This window comes from Protopterus annectens, chromosome 11.part0 (genome assembly GCF_019279795.1).
Source record: "Protopterus annectens isolate FY-2018-M chromosome 11.part0, PAN1.0, whole genome shotgun sequence".
In the NCBI taxonomy this organism is placed as follows: domain Eukaryota; kingdom Metazoa; phylum Chordata; order Ceratodontiformes; family Protopteridae; genus Protopterus; species Protopterus annectens.
In genome coordinates this window covers 503886903-503911549 of record NC_056745.1, presented here as the reverse complement: position 1 = coordinate 503911549, position 24647 = coordinate 503886903, and the positions used below count along the sequence as shown (strand labels likewise).

At 41.2% G+C, this 24647-nt stretch overlaps 1 protein-coding gene across 3 annotated transcripts in view; it reads left to right on the top strand.

Annotated features, from left to right (window-relative positions):
- LOC122815473 (RAB3A interacting protein) overlaps positions 1–1742 on the top strand; it is a 1760500-nt gene extending 1758758 nt beyond the window's left edge. For all 3 annotated transcript variants that reach the window (XM_044087996.1, XM_044087994.1, XM_044087995.1), the window contains one exon: positions 1361–1742. In XM_044087996.1, coding sequence (XP_043943931.1) covers positions 1361–1443 — 83 coding nt within the window. In that variant the 3' untranslated portion in view covers positions 1444–1742. The remainder of the gene's footprint in view (positions 1–1360) is intronic.
- Positions 1743–24647: the final 22905 nt, after the last annotated feature.

Below are 24647 nucleotides of genomic sequence, written 5' to 3'. Positions count from 1 at the left end.
AATAAACTAAAATTTGACATTCACATATCCATGACCATAAAAAAAGTCCACAAAAAACTAGGAGCGTTATAAAGAAATTGGCAACTTCTCACCAAAGCAGCAAAGATTTCAATAGCAAATTCCCACCTTATCTCCACCCTACTTTATGTCTCTCCAATATATACCAGCCTAAGGCAATGCGATCTAAACAAGCTAGAGACCTGCTACAACAAAATCGCCAAATTCGCCACAGGGGCATCCTACCATAGTCACCACTCTGTCTCACTTGCTGAATTGGGCTGGCTTGAACTCCCTCACCTCCTTCAATGGCATCAACTCTCACTCGCCCACAAACTAGTAAACCATCCACTAAATGTCCCATTCCTCCAGAATCTACTCCAACCCTATCGCACCACCAAACCACTAAGATTCAGCAACAAAAATCACTTACAGATCACTAAAGCCAGTAACTCTGCTGGTGAAGCACTATTCTCTTGCACCATAGCCAAATTATGGAACTCCCTCCCACCCACAATTACCTCTGTAACATCATGCACCCACTTCAAAACTTTACTAAAAGCGCACCTAAAAACATGCTGGCTATGCCCTTGCAACTCCCACTCTAATATCACCCACCCCATCCAACCACTACCTTTCTTTCCACTCCACTAACTACTTTGATTATAGCAAGCTCAGATGCTCGTAAGCCTAGTACTTATTATGCAGCTGGAACTTCTTATTGTAACATTTGTTAATGTCTGTTATGTACTTCACAGATAAAGATTCTAGTTGTCTACTGATGTACTATGTTCTTCATCTGTAAATATGTTGTAAGTAATTGCTATGTTAAATTGTTAATCTCTATGTAATCCAGTGTAACTACTGTCTGTTTATTTTAACTGTGGAGTTTTTCTCCCAGGGCCTCCGCTGAAAATCGGCCTATGTCCAGTCGGACACTCCCGGTTAACAAATGTAAATAAATAAATAAATAAATTAGTATTTGGACATTTTAGTGTCAGACATTTTTGTAGTTAACTTCTGTCATGCAGTCGCATTAAAATGACATGGAATGTGTTACAGAAATAACTAATCTACTGATCATGTGTCTGGCAGTCATAAGGTTACGTTTAAAAAGTTCACTGTCACACTCAGATGCATATGTACTCCCAAACCTGCCTGCGATGACATCCGTGTCAGTATTGCTGCTGAGGTTGATTTCAGTACTCTTACTGACGTGTTTCTTTTATTTTGTTTAACTTTTCCTGTAGACCAGCACTGTTAGCACATTGGCTTTTTAAATTATACGCCAGTTATATTTCATTTGTCTTAAACGTATAAGTGTACATCATAGTGATTGATGCTTTTGTTCTCTCTTTTATAGTTGAACAAATGTTTTGGGAAGTGATACAGCTACGACGAGAAATGTCTTTATCAAAGCTTGGATACTACAAGGAAGAAATATGATACTTTTAAGAAAATGCTTTAATATCAATGTGTGTGAACACAAATGGTTGGAAGGTTTACAGTATGAAATTTATTTCAAAGGAACTGAATTTGAGATAGTTTTCCTTTCTTAAAAATGCACTGACAATTACTGTGATGATGAAGATAATAATCTTTAAACCGACCTATGCTGTATATGTTTATCTAGAATCGCTGAGTAATATGTCACGCACCTGCAGGTATAATGTGATCATGAATTATGATTGCAGAGAAAGCTGCTGAAATAAATGCTAGATTGAAGTTTGAGTACCCAATTATAATCGCTGTCATTTTGTTTTGTCACTGTATTGTGTTTTGCCCATTTCTATAGACATTTCCTTTTATAGTCATTTCCTTTCAAAGTCAAATGTTGTGTGTTTATATGTGTGGAACTTATTTGTTCATTTCTTGAACATAATTTAAGCCGGACATTTCCTTCTAATGTCAGACATAATATATGTTTATATCCAGGGAATGTATCAGTCATTAATTTGCTTAGCTATTCTTAAACAAGGCATAATCATTCTTGCATTGAGGAGAAGCAGTGATAAAGAATGGCTGATATTATACACTTCTGTCATTTTGTGTAGTAGTAGTTTTGTCTTTTTTCAAGTCTTTTGAAAAAGTACTGGCTTGTAAATTGCTTTAAGGTCATTTGTTATATAACCCAGTCTATTAGACAGAAGAGTTAATTTTCCACATACATATTGATGTAGATCTGTAGTATGAGTTAGTGTGCTATCTGTTCTGAGTTTAATTTCTAATGAGGCCTTCTTTTCTGCATCATCATCTGCTTGTGTTTATCCATCTGTTTGCCACTCTGCACACACTAGGTACAGACTGATTGACATTTTAATGCAACATATCTCTCTCTCTCACACACGCACACACACACACTTCACACACTGTACAGGCATGGATTTGGGAGAATGTTTCCTTGACCCTTCCATTGTGAATACCTTGGTTTCTTAAGGTACTCTACCTTTTTACTTTGAAACATTGCTTTTATGGTGAGTATTCAGCAAGGTGTGCTTTTCATTAGCATCATATAATTTGCATGGATGGCTTTTACTTTCTGTGCAGATGTTCATCGTGTTTCACTATTGCAGTCATTACTCTTGGGTTATCCTGCTGGCAGGCTACCCGCAGTCGGCCTGAATTCCAAAGTCCTGATCCGGCGTCGGTTGCTGTCACCTCTTCCCTGACATCAGTGCGCCAGGGGTATAAAAGATGCAGCCGAAGCCATTTTCTCCAGTCTTTCTTGCCGCACGGTGCCCGAAGCAAAAGCAGTTCGTAAGTGCCGGTCGGCCGACTCCTGAGATTTTCAAATCCGAATTTCAGAACCGAAGTCTTCATTAAAGCTAAGTACCCCGTTGGGGAAACTTTTTTCTTGCTCCAGACCGATGTCAGAAAAAGTTAACAATTGTATTTCTTGTGGGAAGCAAATACCTCATAAGGATTTTCACTCTTACTGTATTCCTTGCTTAGACCCCGACCACAACGTTGCTAACTGTCGGTTTTGTGCTAGATTTAACCAACGCATTGTTAAGCGTCTGTTCAATTTTGCATTTCATTATTTTGGCAGAAGGTTTAATTATATAATGCCGTCCGAACAGCCAATGACCGGAGTTTACAAAAAACGCAAGGAAAAGGATAGGCATCCGAGGTCCAAAACCGACGACGAGGCCTCCACTAGGCCAGTCACCAGTTCGCCGGCTCTCAGTGAGGAGCTTTTGCAGCCCCTGGCGCCCGCTACCTCAGAGCCACAGGTCGCATCCGACTCCCTCGTGGAGCCGACTGGGCCTCTGGATACTCAAGGTATTGGACACTCGGAAATCATTCCATCAGATGGGTCCGGAGCCGCTGAGCAGGCATCGGCTTCTGAGGGTGTCTTCAGACCTACACAGTTATATATTAAACTATCTTCAGCTTCAAAGACAAAGACTAAAGCAGCTCTAAAGATAAAGGACAAGTACAGCATTCTCCTACTCAGGCTACTATGCCTAAAAAACAGATGCTTAAAATGGCCGAAGACCTAATTACTTTGATCAGGGATTCCCATCCCCCTCCTGATAAGAGGCCTAGGCAAGAGACAGAATATGATTCTTCTGATCAGGTTTCTATTTCCTCTGATTCCTCTTCTGAACAGGATTATTCTATTCCTCCTTATGAGGATTCTGATGCTGAAGAATCCATTCCTTCAGCCTCTCCTCCTGAGGATTATGCTTTTGGGGAAACACTGCATACCATGAGGGAGCATTTCCACTGGGAAAGCCAAGATTACTCAGAATCTAAAGATTTTCTGCTATTACCTCAGCACAGACCCCTTGCTATTCCACCTGTTCTAGACATTGTAGATGATGTATTTTTAGAATCCGGCCTGTCCCCAGACTCTTTACCTCCTGCACTTGCTAAGCCTGACAGATACTACAGGGTCCCAGACTCTCATAAATTCCTATATAAAAACCCCACTGCTGACCCAGAAACTATATCTCAGGGTCCCAAAGGGGTCAAAGCTTCCACTGCAAAAAACCCTGTCCCCTCTGACAGGGATTCTAGGGCACTGGACAGATGGGAAAAGGTTTACACTTCTGCTACCTTGGCTGTAAGGATTTTAAATTGTCAGTTCCATATGCTTAAATATCACCAATACTTAATGTCACTGCTTAAACAGAAAACGTTGACAAATTCTGAATGTTCAGAGAACAAGGAAATGCAGGATTTATTGCATGCAACTGAACAAGTGGGAAAGCATACTTTGCAATGTGGTTATGATTCACTGGAGGCCTCTTGCAGGGCCGCTGTTACAGGTTCTGTTATTAGAAGGCATGCTTCGTTAAAGGAACAGAATCTACCTGATCATTTTAAAGCAAAATTATTAGATGCCTCATTACAACATGATTATTTGTTTGGTGCTAAAGCAGAAGAGGTGTTGAAGAAAATGGAGGATAAAGCAAAATCCATGCAGACAGTTAAGGATTTTTTACAGGTACAGCCACCCAGATTTAGCAGGAACTGACCTTCCAAAAAGTTGTCCTTTCCAGTGTCAGACAGGCCACAAAGAGGCAGATACAGACATCCCAGAGGCAGATCTCAGCCCCAAGACTCATACAGGCCTAAACAAAGGGGTGCTTCTACCTCCAAAAGTGGAGAAGACAAATCACAACCTTACAGGAAACAGTCCCAATGACTTTCCTCTGCCGGATCCAAGCACTTTTCTTTTGGCAGCCCCCTTAGGGGGAAAACTAGCCCTTTTTTCACCAAATTGGCAAAAGATTACCCAAGACAAACGGGTCTTGAGCATAGTGTCTCAGGGCTACAGGTTCCATTTTTACACCCTACCAAGGACAAAAGGTATGCCAGACCTGCCACACAATCAATGGGCAGAGGCACAAAAGCAAATTACAGCCCTCATGGACATGAGGGCCATTCAGCAAATACCACAACAAGAGCAGGGGCAAGGATTTTACTCAAGACTTTTCTTGGTGCCCAGAAAGGACAAAACCTGGAGACCAATACTGGACCTGTTTATACTAAACACGTTTCTGGAGGTTCCAAAATTCAAGATGTTGACTCTACAGCAGCTACCGCCCATGCTGGGCAAGAAGGCTTGGCTCGTAACTTTGGACCTAAAAGAGGCATACCTGCATGTCCCAATCAGACAATCTTGCAGAAGATACCTTAGATTCATAGCTGGCTCAATGCACTACCAATTCTCTGCACTGCCCTTTGGCTTATCTACTGCGCCCAGGGTCTTCACAAAATGCCGGGCACCAGTAATTGCATTTTGCAGACAAAGAGGAATTCAGATATATCCCTACTTGGACGACTGCCTTATTCAAGCAGAGAACAAAGACATTCTTCTAAAACATCTGGCGTTTGTAAAAAGATTACTAATTTGCCTAGGGTACATAGTAAATGAAAATAAATCAAAACTAGTACCCTCTCAAGAGATAATATTCCTGGGTGCAAGCTTAAATACAACTGCCCAGATGGCTTATCTCATGCCAGACAAACAAAGGCAACTGACTTCTTACTTCAAAAAGTTGGCAACAAAGACCCAGTTATCTGCAAGGAAAATCCTGCAGGCCTTGAGCTTCATGGCATCCTGCATTCTACTAATTCCATATGCCAGATTGCATATGAGGAAACTGCAATGGTATCTAAAAAGTGTTTGGACTCAGCATTGCCACAGCCTAGAGACAGTAATTACCCTTATTCCCTGCCTACAACAGGAGTTTCGGTGGTGGGCACAGGCTTGTCACCACAACAAGGGTCTGCCATTCACTTTACCCTCAGCTAGACAGACACTAACAACGGATGCATCAGATTATGCCTGGGGGGCCCATATGGCAGGAAAATGTATTCAAGGCACATGGCCTGCAAGCCAGATGCATGTTCTTATCAATCAAAAAGAGATGCTTAGCTGTTCAGAATGCCCTGACAGCTTTCAAGGACCTACTTCATCCAGGGCAGTTACTGATAAAGACAGACAGTACTACGGCCATGTGGTACATAAACAAGCAGGGAGGCACACATTCCTACCCCCTCTGCAGACAAGCAATGACCTTGTGTGACACAGCATTAATTTACCAAGTTCACCTGCAAGCACAATTCCTGCCAGGAAAAACAAATACTCTGGCAGATGAACTAAGCAGAAACCTCATGGATCCCCACGAGTGGAAACTGGATCCACAAGTCTTCAGCATGATAACGGGGATGCCCAGACATCGATCTATTTGCCTCCTCTCACAACTACCAATTATAGAGATTTTGCACAAGGATTTATCACAAACAAGCATGGAGAGTGGACCCCCTGTCCTTCAGCTGGAAAAATCTAACAGTATATGCCTTTCCTCCACTGCCTCTCCTCCCCAAGGTACTCCTAAAGGTCAGACAAGAGAAGCCAAAAATGATACTGATTGCACCAGACTGGCCACACCAGCACTGGTACCCAATCCTAAAGAGCTTGTCTCAAGGCCCAGCATGGATATTGCCTCAAACTTCCCACTTGCTGACCCAACAAAACAATCAGATCCTGCACAGTCAACTCAGGACCTTAAATCTGGCAGCATGACGGATAATGTAGCCATTCAAAACACTCCTCTTTCAAAAGCTGTTATGAATGTTATCTTGGAGGCCCAGTACCAGAAAATCTTATGCAGAAAAATGGAAGAGATTCTTTGCTTGGAACCAAGAGCAAGGCATTGACACGTATGTACCAAATATTCCTCAGATTTTACAATACCTAACTGAGATGCTGGACAAAGGCCTTTCCTTTTCATCAGTTAAGATTCATGCCTCAGCCATTTCAGCCCATTACAATATGGAGCCACCTATCTTCTCTCATCCTTTAATAAGGCAGTACCTCAGAGGGGCCAAAAACATAAGACCTCCAAGGAGAGCACCAATACCTGCATGGGACCTCAATTATGTCTTGGAAAAAATCACTCTGCCTTCCTTTGAGCCAGACACAACAGCTGATATAAAATTCTTATCCTGGAAAACAGCTCTGCTCCTAGCAATAACCTCTGCAAGACGAGTCTCGGAGTTACAAGCACTCATGGCTGTGGAACCTTTTATCATTTTTCATCCCAAACCCAACATTTATGCCTAAGGTGGTGTCTAGTGTGGCCCTCAACCAAACCATTCACTTGCTTACCTTTTATCCAAACCCACAGAACAAGGGTGAGAAAATTCTGCATTCTTTGGACATACACAGGCAGCTATACTTCTACTTGGACAGAACTAAAGCTTTCAGAAAGACTGAGCAACTTTTAGTGTCATATGCTGCAGGATCACAAGGAAAGGCTATCTCAAAACAAACTATTTCTAAATGGATAAGTAATTGCATCCGTTTCTGCTATTCTCAGCATGGCAAATCAGTGCCTAAGGGCAATAGGCCTAATTCTACCAGAGCAGCAGCCACTTCAGCAGCCTTCCTCAGAGGAGTACCAACCAAAGACATCTTAGAGGCTGCAACTTGGAGTTCAGTGCACACTTTTACAAAGCACTACCACTTACCTCTTTACTCTAAATCCAGTGCAGGCTTTGCCACTGCAGTGTTGCAGGGCCTCATACCCTCTCCTAATCCTATTTAACTCAGCCACCCATTCTCAGCTTTGGGATTCAACGGACTGCAACAGTGAAACATGATGAATGTAGTACAGTTGTGTACCTATCATAACTGTAGATGTTCGCGTGTATTCACTGTTGCAGTCCAGGTTACCCTCCCTCCGTCCCTCTTTCTTTTGTTGGGGTTTATCTGTACTTCTCTATTCTATACAACCTATGTGGTGTATTTGCTTGTAGATGAAGGAAATGTTTCTTTACTGCATGTATGTTTATTTGCGTAATTTGTGTACTCTTTTGGGGGCACCTGACATCTGGGGCAAGAAAAAACTGAAGAAAATGGCGTCAGCTGCATCTTTTATACCCCTGGCGCACTGACGTCAGGGAAGAGGCAACAGCAACTGACGCCGGACCAGGACTTTGGAATTCAGGCCGACTGCGGGTAGCCTTCCAGCAGGATAGCCCAAGAGTAATGTGCAACAGTGAATACACTCTAACATCTACATATATGGTAGGTACACAACTGTACTTTTGAATTGTTTCATTATCAAAGTGAAATGTCATCTTCTCACATTTGTTTCACAGTGCTTTAATGGCGTTTGGGCTAGATTGTAGTTCCTTCTTGTGTATTTAACTTAGAAAAGGCAGGAGAAACATGCTGCATATTGTCATGTAGGTAAAATGGAGTCACATATTTTTGTCTGTGTACATAAGTGGTTGTTTTTATTTATCTAATCTTAAAATCTGCTTTTCTGTAATGATACACCATTTTTGCTGTAGAACATCACTACCGGCTGAATTGCATGGTCCATTCTCCAGATACATGTTTTGGTCCACTGTAATTGCTACAAAACTTCTGTACAATGCATTTGTGAAAACTTTTTACTTGTTTAGTGCTAACTGCAATAGACTTCTTTTTTTCTCCTCTCCTCAAGATTCTTACGGGCAGGTGCAACACACACACTTCTGTATCTGACTGAGACTCTATGGTAACAGTAAAATCAAACATAACCTGAATTAACACATTATCCTAAAACATGGGTTTAGCTACTTCTTTTCCCACACTTTTTGCTGGAAGCCTTATTGCTGTATTATTAGCGTGTTGTTTTTGGATTCTAATACACAGAATCAAAAGAGTAGCACTGTTTAGACAGCTGTTTTAGGATTGTCCTGTCAGTTTTTCTTAGTTGTATATTTGCAGTGCATCACTGAAATTTATTTAAATGCAGTGGAATTGTTAAATGTTTTCCGACTTGGATTGCTGTATGTTAATCAGTATGTTGTGGTACTTATTTTGAGAGAGTGTCAAAGGTTATCTGTTAATGCAGGTTCGCAGATTCTTTTCAGGTTGTTTGGAATATTTCAGACTTTTGGATGGATACACATTTTTGTTTGTATTGTGCATAGTAGTGGTATGCACATTTTTTTCATATTGTGCTGTTTTTTTTGTTTTAGAACAGAAAGCGCACAGTAGTATTTGAGTGGCTGACCTTATAACACATGAGCTTTTGTTATTTAATCCAGTTTGTTTGACATTTCTGCTCATTGTGAATCTTTGAATTACTTAAATTCATGGCAAAAGTGTAAAACTTGAAAGTCCCACATGGTATGGATTCCAGTGACCTTTATTGTTTTATTAAGAATTTTTGTCTTGCTTTGCCCACTTGGTCAGAGAACATTCTTCTGCAACAAGTGTTGCCATAAACTGGACATGTAAAATTGTAACTGAAAAAGAATGTTAATCTGAAGTATCTACATTAAATACTTTTATTTTGCTTCTGTCTTTTGTTTCATTTTCTATTTTGCATGTTCATCCTGCAAACTGGAAAGGAGCAGTTTGTTTTCCTGAACACAGATAGCAGAAAAATTTCATTAGTCAGTTTTATACTATATATATGTTTTTTATATATATATATATATATATATATATATATATATATATATATGTTTTTATATATATATATATATATATATATATATATATATATATATATGCATTTACACTGTAATGTATGATATAATACAATATAATTTTGAATATCAAAGTAGCATTGATTATTGAAATTGCCACACCCAGTCATTAGTGCCTTATGTACAGAGAGACAAAATCATGAAATACCAGGATTTGTAAACAGAAATGAGGGCAGTGTGAAAGAAGGATACCTAGACAGTTCCAAAAGTAGTAGGAGCAATGGGTCTCATAAAAAAGAATTTACAGTCGTATTTAGATATGCTACTGATACATGTACCTCCATATGAATTGCAGAAGGATTCGGTTCTGGGCACAATGCAGGCGCTTCAAAGAGCAGTTTCGGCTTACATCAGAAATTGAAACAATTCTAATTTCATGAACTTTAATCATAACATTGACTTAGGAATGGGGTCCATATCCGTCATGGCACTAGAAACCTAAAAGACTTGAGAAATTAAATCAAGTTATTAGCAGATATGTTTGACCCTAGATCAGGCCTTTCAGACTGTGAGGAACCCATACAGGCACTTTCAGGCATACTTAAGTTATGAAAGTTGCAAACTCCATGTCTGGCTAACTTTGTCCCCTGATTGTGTAATTGGTCAAGGTGAGGATGCTACCTTAGAGGATTTTTGGGAACTGATAACTTTCTAGGAAAAATTGTACAGGTGTAAAGGAGAGGTTCTTAGACTCTGTTCCACTGAGCCTCCCTCAGACCGTAGAAAAGTCCTGTGATTCATCAGCATTAGTAGGTAGCTTACAGAGCAGCAACATTTTTGCACATTTGTTAACTTGCCTTTCAATGTGGTGTTATCCATGAACTTTCCTGTGTTTAACATTCCACTCTTCAGACTGCATTCAAGTTGCATGTTTAAACTAGAACCCACAAGTGGGTATGGGTATATCAGGATTTTACCCATGGCTGACATGGTTTAATCACAAGGGCAAAGCCTGAGACATTAAATAAAGGAAGCCATGGGTAAATCCTGATAAACATTTCACCCACAAGTGGGTTATTGCTATTATACAGTGACATTATTTAGGAAAGAAATTGCTTACCTTTCTTAAGTTATGTCTTTTTGTAACAGAGCTGTACTGTTCTGCATTGTTTCCCGTTCTTCCACGTTTTTTTGATGTACTGCACATGCGTATAGGAGTTACGTTCCCATGCTTGCACAGTACATCACTACTGTTGAAGGCAAGCAATGGAGAAAAGAGAATATCCATTGCTGTTTTATGTGTAAAGTAGTAAAGTTATGATGCAAAAATCTGGGCTTTCTGCGATTTGGACAGTTGACAGCTGTGAGAGTCTGATGGGGTTTACAGAGGGGACAGTACAAAAAAGAAGGAAAATTGCGTACGGTACTTTTTTTTTTTTTTTTTTTTTTAAAGAACGTACCTGATTTATTTTGTCTACACTGCCCCTCAGTCGCATATTTCAGTAGAATTTTAGTAGTCTGACTTTTTTCTGTTGGTATATGCTCAATTTACAACAGGCTGGTTGGGCTGTCCAGTTAGCGTGCTCATTTTTTAATAACAATGGCCATCTTCGTATAATTAGAGTTTCATTTTCTTTTTAATAGAAGTGTATTGTTTGCTTCTAACCATAAGTGCTAAAATGTGGGATATTCGGGACAAAGAGAATGTACTTTCAGTTTAATCAGGCATACAGACTTCAAGTCCACGCTTATGTACATTTTATGAGGTTAAGCAGTCAGAAAAATAAAGGAATTTTGCCATGTAGTAAATACTGTTTTGGGTCCCTGACACATACCTGATAGTTTACTTTCTTTTTAATGAAAACAATGTTTTACATCTAACTTTAATGCTAAAATATTAAGGACAAAGAGAGTGTGCTTTCAGTTTAGGTAGGTATACCAATTGATTTATTTATTCACTACTTATATATGTTTTGCGAGATTTGGCAGCTAAGCAATCGGGAAAAAAGAATTGTATCATGAAAGATTACTGTCTTGGAGCTCTGACCACTTTGTTGCTAGTAAAATCAGACACTTTGTTTTTAGTGTTGCAAGAGTATTTTTGGAGATGCTCATATTTCCCACAAAGATGTTTCTTATCAGTTATTTTAAGCTTGTAGTTAAAAAAGAAAAAAATCAAAACATGTGCAGTGTAGTGCAAGTTAAGCTGTTCCTATCTTGTCTTCTGTATGCATTTGGTTTTAAGATTGCAAGGTAAACATATTTATCAGTTTAAACATAAAATAACTTTATTTTTATTGCTGTTCCTGCATGTTCACTTCCTAAATAAGTGTAAACACAAGGCCTCTTGATTTTAACTTTCTTGGATGAGAGGCTTCCTTCTCCAGTAGATTCATACTGGGAAGTTCACCAACCACATCTTAGGATATCGGTACTTGTCAGTGCTGAAGCACCTTCTTTTGACCATTTGTAAGCTTCAGGAAGTTGTCATGAGGTTGTGTTAGTTAGGTGTGATGCTTCCACTTAAGCAGCAAGTTTATTGTCTACTTTTAGCTGAACAACACTTTTGTATTTTTAGTGTGTCCTTTACTATGAGACTGATTGCTAAATCACTGGAAATGCTGCAGTCAAGCTATACTTAAGTGGTTCATAAGTACGGATTACTGAGATCTGACCTGAAGGCCTTGAAGGAACTCAGTCTCAGTAAAACAAGGACTATATCAACCCAATTGTCAAGATTTTTCTTGACAGTTAAATTCTTAAGAGCTGAAACTATTTACCAGCAGTTTGTTCAAGTGAGTTGGTTTATATTGTGTAATGAACAATATCTCTGGCTTCATCTTATTAAAGTTTATATAAAACTTTAGATTATGGCTGAGTTTTTATTAATTTGTGAAGTTAATAATTCTCTTAAAATTTCATCACGTATGAGTTTTAGTTGTAATATTATCTTCCCCGGAAAGCAGCAAAAATGCTTGCTGTAAGGATGCAGTTTATTGCATCTGTGTTTATAACCTAAATTGCTAATATATAGTATTCTATCAGTGCATTTTCTTTTCACTGATTCTTAACTTATTAACTGAGATGATGAATAAACACAGAAAGTAGTACTGTATTCTAAAATGCAATTTATGCAGTTTTGTAAAGGTTCAGCATAGCAAGAATCTCTAATTGTTACAGTTCTCATTAATATTCCAACTTGTTTCATTGCCTTTTTGACTGTAAGATTAATATGATTTGAAATTGTAAAAGTTTTGGTAATAATTACTCCCAAGTTCTTCAATTCTAATACTTCTCCTAAACTTGTATCTTGCAATTTCAGAGTTTCTTTGATTGACTGTTTTACCAGCGTGCATGATCTTACATTTTTCTTTGCTAAAATGTAACCCATAATCTGATGACCATCTCACTATATTGTGTAGTTAATTTCTGAGAAATGCTTACTGCTGACAGTTGTAAACCCAGACTTTATATTGTCAGCGTATTTACTAACCCAACATAGTTTGTGTCTAGGAAATACTGAAAACAGTAGGTTAACAATGGATTTGACACAGAACCCCTAGGTACTCCTGAGTGAATTGGTAATGCATCTGAAGCACGACCTTTAATGATAACGGAGTTCTACCAATGAGCCATGACATTATCCAGTATATTTTATAGGGATTATATTCTCAGTTGTCATGAATCTGTATGTAGCTTCAAAAGCTGGGCTGTCAAATGTGGCAAGTACACTTCATCAAGCTAATCTTGGTTTTAGAATCATCTTGCATTTTTCTAGGACAGTCTTTGTTATGACACAAAAATATGATCTAATGTCAGTTTTCATTCTATCCCTATATGGGATTCGGATCCAACCCTCGGATCCAACTCTGACATTAGTATAGCTTGTGATCAACAAAAGGCTGTCGAGCCCCTTCCCTACCAATAATGCTCCAACCCCAACATACTTCAGACCTCATTTGCCACTTTTGCAAATAGATGTGGTCATCCTGATCTCTCCAGTTTTTCTGATAAAGATAAGTGGTTTAGCGTTAACTTTTTGATAATAATCTTTTATCCCTTTGTGTACAATTATTGCATTTCTGATTGCCATTGTTGGTATTTGTTAATTTTATCTTATCTTTAATATTTTTTCCTATTACACTGTTGTGTATTCTTGATACCATAGCTGGTATAGCTTTTCCCTTGTATATCTACTTTTCTCTTTCTCTCTCCCCCTCTCTCTCTTTAAATGTATATAGAGTCAAAAATGTGGGCACAGTTTGCCTTTAACTGATGCCCATAATTTATGCATTTACTGCTTGGGGCCAGATCACCTTCAAATTGATTGTTCAGTTTGTAAGAATTTCTACCCTAGGGCTATAGCAGACAGGAAGAACAAATTGATTTTGAAAGGTTTTCTTCCTTCCTCTTTTGGAGAAGCCATTTCTTGGGTTCAGTCCTCCATATCTGAGGTTACGACGCCTTTCATCCGGTTTCCGAGGCCTTGTATTTCGTCGACTTCATCTTTGGAGCTGCCAAGAAAAAAGATCAAGTTGGATCCGAAGCCTGTACAAGTCAAATTTCGACATATCTGACCAAGAAATCATCAGATCTACTCCTTCAGACCTGACTTTTTTTCCCTAAATGAGGTACTTTCCTTCCTTGGATCCATTTCCATCCAGAAAACCTTCTCCCTTTTTGGAGAGGTGCCACTGCAGGTCACCTTCCCTGGTCTCAGCATGTTCTTCCAGAAGTTTGACCAAAGAAGACATGGACAGAATGAATAGGAGATTCCTCTGAGTGTAGATACAGATTGGTGTTCTTCCAGCTCTTACCCCTTGGGACAGGAAACCCATACGTCTGTGACACTGCCTATGGCAGCTCCTTCTGTGATCTGTCTGATCATTTCGGAGCTCCTGGATCCAAACCGTATGGGTCCATCTGGCTTGGATCCGACAGTACTTCTATCTTCAGATCTGAAGCAGTGTCTGAGTACACTGGCTCTAACCTCTTCGGATCTGGGTGAGTATAGGAGCCGAAGCGCCAGTGTCAAATCCGAGAAGCTGGAGTCGACACCAAATTTTTCGGAGCCATCTCTGTCCCTCAGAAGCTCGGCATTGGGCAGTTTGGCTGCGACTTCTGCCTCAGGGAGATTTCTTTTGGTGCAGTGGGGGGCAATGGGCCAGAAGCCTGGCTGTCCGGGTCCGTTGTCTTCCTTCTCCCCAGTGCAATCTGCATTTGAGTAAGTGACGAGCATGTTTTCTGCTCTGGCAGGATGGACAGACCCTCCCAACTTGGATATTCCATCTGGATCCCAGATTTCTCTGCATCTTGAAACCACATCATTCTACGCCACAGGGACAGCCAATTAAATGCCTCCAGTCCATCCAGCAGGGTATTACCATCTCTTCCAGTACTTCCTGGCAACATCCCACCGAGAAAATCCCTAGGAAGAGGAAGTGCAAGAGGAGGCACTTGAACTCCCCTCAGGAGTCCATCACTGAGGATACAGATTTCGATAAGGAATAAGGACACTGTCTGCAGTGGACTTATGTTTTTTTGACCCCTCAAAGATCCTTTTCTAGGAATCAATGAGGTGGATGGAAGATGTGGTTGTTGAAGTCCCAGGGTCCTTTCCAAGATCTATGTAGAGATAGTTCCCTCCAGGGGCAGGGGGGGGGAACTCCAGTGGATGATGATGCCCATGTGGCAGAGGAGGCCCAAAAAACCAAGGGTCCAGCGATTCTCTCCAATTGACCCTATCAGCACCCCTGGGAGGAGGTTGGATTGTCCCCCTCTGGAGACAGTCGGGGATTATTTATCCCTACACCATAGAGCCTGGCTAGACATCACAAGAGATATCTGGGTCCAGAGGATTATTTCCAGAGGATATATAATTCCCTTTTCCCTTCCACCTCCATCTATATGCAAACTTACCATTGTACCACCCAGTCAGAGGAAAGCAGCAGCAATAGAAATACAAAAGCTGTTAAAAAAAAAAAAAAAAAAAGTCATCCTAGAGAGCTCCCACCAGACCAGATAGAATCCTGAATTTACTCAAAACTTACGACTGGAGACCAGATGTTCTTCATCTCACATTGCTGCAGTCCTTACATATGGGTAGTCCGCTGTCCTCGGTCGGCCCGAATACCAAAGTATTAGGCTGACGTCGGTCAAGGCGCTTAAAACTGACATCAGGACGTCAGGGTACAAAAGCGCATGACCGACGTCATATCCTCAGTCTTTTTTGCTGCATGGTCCGATGCAGAAGCAGCGTTGCAAGTGCCGTTCGGCGTTCTGAAATTTTTCGAGTTCGGAGTTTCAGACCGAATCCAAGTTGGCTAAGTACCCCGTTGGGGAATATTTTGGTTTTTCTTGCCTCAGTGTATTACCGGATGTCAGAAAAAGTGAATAACTGTATTTCTTGTGGGAAACAGATACCGCATAGGGATTATCATTCTTTGTGCATTCCTTGTTTGGGGCCTGAGCACGACGTTGTTGGGTGTCGCTTTTGTGCTAGATTCAATAAGCGCACTATTAAGCGAAGGTTAGATTGTGCTAGGCTGGTCTTCGGTAAGCGGTGCAATTATAATATGCCGTCGGACTCTCCGGCGCCCGCTTCTACGAAGAAGCGCAAAGACAAAACAGTTAAACCCAGGCAAGATGAGTTGTCCGTTCCGGATGCCGGTTCTTTAGAGGCTTCAGTGGAACCAGTGGTTCCAACGGAGACTTCTCTGGAGTCTCAGGGGGAGACTTTGATTTTGCAGGATGTGGCCTCTCAAGAGGCAGGTCAGGCTGAAGGGGCTTCTCAGGTTACTGTACTCCCCTCCCTTCCTAGGGTGGTTAGGCCCTCTCCTTCTGTTTCCAAGGCTTCTCCCAGAGGCAGGCCAGGTTTAGCTTCTGTTGGTGTAGCTCCTAGTTCAGCAGGGTCTGTGCCTAAGAAGCACATGCTTAAAATGGCAGAAGATTTGATTACTCTGATTAGAGGTTCTTTGCCCCCTCCTGATAAGAGGCCTAGGGTGGAGCCAGAGTTGGGAAGTTTTGAGCAGGCTTCGGATGTTTCAGAGTCTTCGGCTGAAGACTTGCAGGAGTTCTCTCCTTACTCTGATTCTGATGCAGATGATTCCACTCCTTCTGCTTCTCCTCCAGAGGATTTTTCTTTTTCAGAGACACTTCATTCTATGAGGGAACATTTTAAGTGGGAAGGTCAGGACTTCTCTGATTCTCGGAAAAGGCTTAGGGAATTTTTGCTTTTACCCCAACATAGGCCCTTGGCTATACCCCCTGTTCTGGATGTTGTGGAAGATGTATTTTCAGAGGCTTCACTTAATCCTGATTCTCTGCCTCCTGCGCCTGTTAAACCGGATAGGTATTACAGGGTGCCTGAGGCTCATAAATATCTTTATAAGAGTCCTAGGGCGGACCCAGAAACTATTAGTCAGGGACCTAAGGGTGTCAAGGCCTCTGTTGTAAAAAATCTGGTTCCTCTAGATAAAGAGGCCAGAGCTTTGGCTAGATGGGGAAAGAAGGTCTATACATCTTCTACCTTAGCTATGAGGGCTTTGAATTGCCAGTTTCATATGTTGAAATATCAAAACTTTCTTCTTTCTCAATTGAAGTCTAAGGTGGATGCTCTGGCGGAAGGCATTGAGTGTAAAGAGTTACAAGATTTGGTGCATGTCTCTGAACAGGTGGGTAAGCATTCATTACAATGTGGTTTTGATGCTGTGCAGGCCTCGTCTAGGGTGGCTGCCACTGGTTCAGTTCTTCGCAGGCACGCCTGGCTGAAGGATCAGAATTTATCTGACCATGTTAAGACGAGGATTTTGGATGCTCCTTTGCAGTCTGATGTGTTGTTTGGTTCACCTGTGGAGTCAGTCTTGAAGAAAATGGAAGACAAGGCTAAGTCTATGCAGGCTGTTAAAGATTTTTTGCAAGTTCAGCCTCCAAAGTTTAGTAGGAATTGGCCTGCTAAGGGGTGGACGTATCCTTCTTATGATTCTCAGTCTAGGGGTAGATCTAGACGTGGTAGGGGCAGAGCTCAGAGTTCTTTCAGACCTAGAACAGGGAGTTCACCTGCACAATCTTCGGTGAGGGCAGGGGCCAGTCCTTTCGTAAACAGGCCCAATGACCTACTTTTTCAGCTGCCAGATCCTTCTTGCCTGGCAGCACCTTTGGGAGGAACGTTGGCACTCTTCAAGGAAAATTGGATTTTGATTACCCAAGACAAATGGGTACTGGATATCATACACCAAGGTTACAAGTTTTATTTCCATACCTTGCCTCCTTTCAAAGGCATGCCAGACGTTCCTCCTCAGCAAAGACTAGAGGCTCACAAACAAATTTCTCTACTACTTCAAATAGGGGCCATACAACCGGTCCCTCTGCCAGAAGTGGGCCTAGGATTTTATTCTCGCCTGTTTCTAGTACCAAAGAAAGGGAACACGTGGAGACCAATTTTGGATTTATCTATCCTCAACACATATCTGGACATTCCCAAGTTCAAAATGTTGACGTTACAACAGCTTTTACCTCTGCTGGGCAAAGATCACTGGATGGTGACTCTGGATCTCAAGGAGGCCTACCTTCATGTTCCTATCAGGCTCAGTTGCAGGAAGTATCTGCGTTCGGGCTGGGACTTCTCATTATCAGTTCTCTGCATTGCCCTTTGGCTTATCTACTGCGCCCAGAGTGTTCACGAAGGTTCTGGCTCCAGTGGTAGCTTTCTTCAGGCTAAGAGGAATACAAATCTATCCTTATTTGGACGATTGCCTGATTCTGGCCCAAGGAAAGGACGAACTTCTTCATCATTTACAGTATGTGATGGCAGTGTTAAGATGCCTGGGGTATTCTGTGAACGAAATAAAGTCCAGTCTAGTACCCTCTCAGGATATGTGCTTTCTGGGTGTGAGACTGAATACAGCATCCCAGATGGCCTTTTTGACCCCGGACAAACAAAAGAATCTTTCTCTTTACTTTCACCAATTGTCTCGTCAGTCCAGGCTGACTGCAAGGACAGTCCTACAAGCCTTGGGGTTCATGGCATCTTGTATTCTGGTACTTCCCAATGCCAAACTGCATATGAGGAAGCTACAATGGTATCTCAAAAATGTATGGACGCAGCACTGCCAAGATATGGACACTGTCATTCAGATAATACCTTGCATTCAAAAGGAATTTTTGTGGTGGGCTCAGGAATGTCACCTAAACAAGGGACTCTCTGTGACCCGACCAGAGGCGAGTCAGATTCTAACGACAGATGCCTCAGACAAAGCTTGAGGAGCTCATCTAAATGGAAAATGGGTACAAGACACGTGGCCTGCCAGACTTCAACATTTACATATCAACTTGAAGGAGATGTTAGCAGTCCAATTTGCATTGATAGCTTTCAAGGATTTACTTCTTCCAGGGCAGGTGTTGATTCAAACCGACAACACAACTGTCATGTGGTACATCAACAAGCAAGGGGGGACGCATTCATATCCTCTATGCAGACAAGCAATGATTTTGTGGGAGACTGCTCTCAGTTTACAGCTAAATCTTCAGGCAAGGTTTCTGCCAGGAGCACAGAACTCCTTAGCAGATGTGTTGAGCAGACAAATTATGGATCCCCACGAGTGGAAATTGGATCCTCATGTATTTCAGAGATTGACAGTGTTATGGGGAACTCCAGACATAGATCTGTTCGCTTCTCCACTAAATTACCAGCTGCCAAAGTTTTGCACAAAAAGGTTTCATCCAACAGCTTGGAAAGTGGATGCTCTCTCATTCCATTGGAGCAGTCTTCACGTGTATGCCTTTCCACCTCTGCCTCTCCTCCCAAAGGTACTCCTGAAGGTCAGACAGGACAAGCCAAACATGATTTTAATAGCTCCGGATTGGCCTCGACAGCACTGGTACCCATTACTGAGAAGTCTGGTACGGGAGCCTCCATGGCCTTTGCCTTCGATTCCTCACCTGTTGTCTCAGGAGAACAGTCATTTACTCAATGTCAAACTTCACTCTCTACATCTAACAGCCTGGCATATTCTGTTTTAAACCCTGGAGGGTCTCAGCTTCCACAACAAGTTTTGGATGTTATTTTGGAGGCCAGAAGGCCTAGTACAAGGAAAGTTTACGCAGATAAATGGAGGAGATTTTTATTTTGGAGTACAGCAAAGGACTTTGATGTTTCTAAACCTAATTTAAGTGTTGCTCTACAATACCTTACTGAGTTATTGGACAAAGGTTTGTCTTTCTCCTCTATAAAGGTTCATGCTGCAGCAATTTCTGCTCACTATGACTGTGACCCACCATTATTTTCTCATCCTTTGTTTAAACAATTCCTTAGAGGGGCAAAGAATATAAGACCCCCACGTAGAGCTCCTACTCCTGCTTGGGATCTCAATTTTGTGTTGGAGAAACTCACTCTACAACCTTTTGAGCCTGCAGCAACTGCAGAGTTGAAATATTTGTCATGGAAGACTGCTTTTTTGTTGGCCATTACCTCTGCGAGAAGGGTTTCTGAGTTACAGGCCCTTATGGCAGTTGAGCCTTTCTTAATTTTTCACAAGGATAGGGTGTCTTTGCGTACTAACCCTTCTTTTATGCCTAAAGTGGTTTCTAGTGTGGCTTTAAACCAAACTATTCATTTGCCTACTTTTTATGCAAACCCCCAAAATAAAGGGGAGAGGATTTTGCACACTTTGGATATACACAGACAGTTGCGATATTATTTGAGCAGAACTAAAGGATTCAGGCAGTCTCAGCAGTTGTTTGTTTCTTTTGCTTTGGGTTCTCAGGGCAAACCTGTTTCAAAACAAACTATTTCTAAGTGGATTGGTTTTTGTATTGCTTTCTGTTATTCCCATCATGGTAAGGAGATTCCAGCTGGGATTAGGCCTCATTCCACTAGGGCTACTGCCACTTCTACAGCTTTTTAAGGGGTGGCTACTAAAGATATTTTGGAAGCAGCTACTTGGAGTTCAGTGCATACTTTCTCTAAGCATTACCACCTTCCACTTTACTCTAAATCTAGGGCTGGATTTGCCACTGCGATTTTACAGGGCATTTTGGCAGCCCCTAATGCTTTATAGTTTTGCCATCCTCCCTTACCTCTGCTTTGGGATTCTACCCATATGTAAGGACTGCAGCAATGTGAGATGAAGAACATAGTACAGTTTTGTACCTACCATAAATGTAGATGTTCGAAGATCCACATTGCTGCAGTCCAATTTACCCTCCCTCCTTCCCCTCTGTAGTTAGAGGTGGTGGTGTGGTTTGGGTTGTACATATTGTAAATATGGTTAGTGCAGGGGTGGTTAGTTATTTGGTTTTTTGGCTTTGGCCTTTCTTGTTAGGGCCTTCTGACATCTGGGGCAAGAAAAGACTGAGGATATGACGTCGGTCATGCGCTTTTGTACCCTGACGTCCTGATGTCAGTTTTAAGCGCCTTGACCGACGTCAGCCTAATACTTTGGTATTTGGGCTGACCGAGGACAGCGGACTACCCATATGTAAGGACTGCAGCAATGTGGATCTTCGAACATCTACATTTATGGTAGGTACAAAACTGTACTTTTTGGATCTCAGCAACTTAAATAAGTCAGTTCGGCATACAAAATTTCAGATGGTTATGGTTCAGTGCATTCTACCCTTTCTGGGCAAGAACGATTGGATGTGCTTGATAGACCTTCAGGATGTGTACTATAACATAAAAATAAACAGACAATCCAGAAGGTATTTACCCATCTGGCTAGGTGCCAGTCACTATCAGTTCAGAGCACTGTCCTTTGGCCTCACCACAGCCCCCAGGGTGTTCAAATGCATGGCAGTGGTAGCAGCTCACTTGAGACTGCAGGGATTCAGAGTGTTTCCATACCTAGACGACTGGCTCATTACCGCTGCAACTGAGCATCTACTAATAAAAGCAAGGAATCAGGTACTCTGGACTTGTTCCCAACTGGGAATAACCATGAACTACAAGAAGTCTCAGACTGGAGTTCATGGGAGCGATATTCAACTCAACATCAGTGACAGTTTCTCCTCGTCTTTCAGGAGTGCACATCATCAGGTATCAGGCCAAGAAAATATTTGTAGCATCAAAATTTCAGCTTGCTTGGTCCTACAAGCCTTAGGGTCAGTATCAGTGGCAATAATTCTAGTTCCGTTAGCAGGATTTCCCATGAGAATTCAACTTTTTTTAGCTACACAATGGTCAATTCTTTATCATATGTCAGCAAAAATAAGAATTATTCAGGCATGCAAGAGATACCTTTGGTGGTGGATTTGATCAGATCAGGTTCTGCAAATTTGTCCTTTCATCCTCCCTCAGCTCAGGGCTATAATGTCCACAGATGCTTCCCAGTTTGGGTGGGGGGGCACTTCTGGGGAAACAGTCCAAGGCACTTGGTCCCCCATAGAGGCCAATATGCATATCAATTTCCTAGAGATGAGAGCGGTGCTTTTAGCAGTGCATTCATTCCAAGACTGTTTCCCTTTTGGGACACTTGTGATCCAGACAACATGTCAGTAGTTTGCTACATCAACAAACAAGGGGGAACCAGATCTTACCCAGTGTGTGGAGAAGCTGTCAGAGTATGGCAATGAGCAATCTCTTCCAACTGCTTTCTGACAGCAATGCACATTCCAGGGAAGTCCAACATGATAGCAGACAAACTGAGCAGGTTCATTCTACCACCTTATGAGAGGTCTCTCAACAGGAAAGTGTCACAATATGATTTTCCGTCAATGGGGTGCTGTGATCTTTTTGCACCTCCTGTAAACAAGTGCAGCAGCTTCTTTGCCCTGATCCCTCCACCAAGGGAATCCTAGAGGGATGCTGTAATCCATGATTGGCCCCCTGGTCTTCTCTATGCCTACCCTCCTGCCTTGGATTTTGGATCCATTTCCAGACATCATGTATCACCTGGCAGGCATGATTCATCCAGATATCTGAAACCTCAAGCTAACAGCATGATTTCTCCATTTCCATTAATAGCGAGACAGTCAATGCACTGTTCCCCTGTTCGCAAGGCACTTTTGTCTTCCCATAAGGCCTCTGCCAGAAAACTTTACAGAAGTTAAGTGGAAAAGGTTCATTTTTGGGCACAGCAGAAACACATTGATCATTTATCAGACTATACAAAGTGTTTTGGAATTTCTAGCAACAATTTTTAATGAGGGAGCTAGTTTGTCAACAATCAGAGTTCAGTTAGCAGCAATTTCTAATTTTCTTACCGGATTTTAGAATTCTTCTTTGGCTTCATGTAAGCTTTGTAAAGCCTTTTTGAGAAGCACTCTCCTTTTAAGACACCCATATGAAGACCCTGCTCAAACGTGGGATTTAAATTTGAGGTTGCAGTTACTAATTTGTTCCCCCTTTGAACCAGCAGCTAAATGTGATCTTAAATTTCTGACCCGAGAAACTATATTTCTAGTGGCTATCTCATGTGCTAGACTAATTTCAGAACTTCAGACATTGTCTTTTAAACCTTCTTATTTGATTTTTCATAAGGATAGAGTAACGTTATGTACAAATGCTTCTTTCCTTCCAAAGGTGGTGTCAGAATCCAGTAATAATAAGTCTACTAACTTACCAGTTCTCTTTCCTAAATTTGCAAGTAAAGGGGAATATATGTGTCATTTATTGGATGTCCACATAAATTATGTTTTTACCTACATAGAACAAAATATATTAGCAAAACAGATTATTTGTGTCATTTGCAGATTGTAAATTGGGAAAATCAGTTGCAAAAGTGACTTTAGCCAGATAGCTGAGTGTATATTGTTTATCTACAGTAAGTTGAGTCTGTCCTTACCAAAACCTTTAAAAGCCCATTCTACTAGATCCATGGCAACTTCTGCAGTGTTTCTTGCTAGATCTTCATGGATGACATATGTGGAGCTGCAACTTGGACTAATCCTCATACCTTTATTACTCATTACAAACTGGATCTGATCTCTAGGGTAGGGCAGCCTTTGGCTCAACTTTGCTCAGGAATATCCTTCCTTAGAGTCCACCTGGGAGTTTAGGTAGCTGGGGACTCTGTCTCAAATTTTGAGGATAGAATGAAAATGGACAACATCAGATAAAGAAGTGTTGTACTTACCATAACGTTTTATCTGTGTTGTCCATTTTCTTTCTTCCTCAACTCCCCACCCTCCAACCCCCAGCCTTAGTGTTTCATGGTGAATTTCTGGAAGAATGAGCATGTATAAGGACATAATTGTCTGTCCTTATTGAGCCCCAGATTTTGTGTGCTCTCTTACGATGTTTATAATGGTTATTTTACCTTTATAAAATTGCAAACAAGATCTGAGGTATGTTATGAATAGAGAAGGGGCTCCAGAACTTTTTGGTGATCACAAGCTATAGCAACGGCAGAGTCAGATCCGAGGATCGAACCCAAACTGCATATCTTGAGTAAGAATAAAAATGGACAACACCGATAGAATGTTATGGTTAGTGCTTAACTTCTTTTTTTCCTGCATTTAGATGTTATTACTTAGGCTGCATTGCTTCAAGGCTAGATTTTATTATTTCTTAATTTTTTTTTAAATTTTTTAATGCAGCCATCTTACTGAATACATTGTTGCATATCTTGGATTTCAGCTCACTGTCACAAAAACTAGGCCAGAACAATTTAAAACTATTTGCAGTTCCATAAAACTTCACAAAGCTCAGCTAGGCTATACCCCCTGTGCCCAATCTGTAGGTGCTTGCCCTACATACACTTCACGTCTAAATGTGTTGTTTCATGATGAAGCTGTAAATGGGGCAAGTAGACATTGACTGTTTGAAAATCAGATAATGTGCCAATAAGACTTCACAATTCTAGTTTTCATTAATACAGTCTCAGGTAAATGGTGTGCACCTTGGATTTCATAACTGCAAGTTAAAGTCCTCATCCAGTTTTTTTTTCTTTTAATGTAATGCTCCACTTAATGTGCGTCATATTCCAGTTAAAATCTGAAGTTCAGCAGTTCACTTTCTTTCAGAAAGTTGAATTGTGAGGAAGGTCTTTAGTTGTGCTTCATTAATTCAAAGCACAGGTAGTCTGCATGGTTCTTCCATCTGTAATCACATACTCACATGGAGTGTTGTTTCACTTTATTGGCGGCATCATCTTTTAACCAAGTGCTGTATGCATCTTGAGCCAGTGTGGTTTGGTTATTCTTTTAGAATTTACTCCTGATGTGACGAATAAATGAGATTGACCATCCGTTGTAGTGGTGAATAT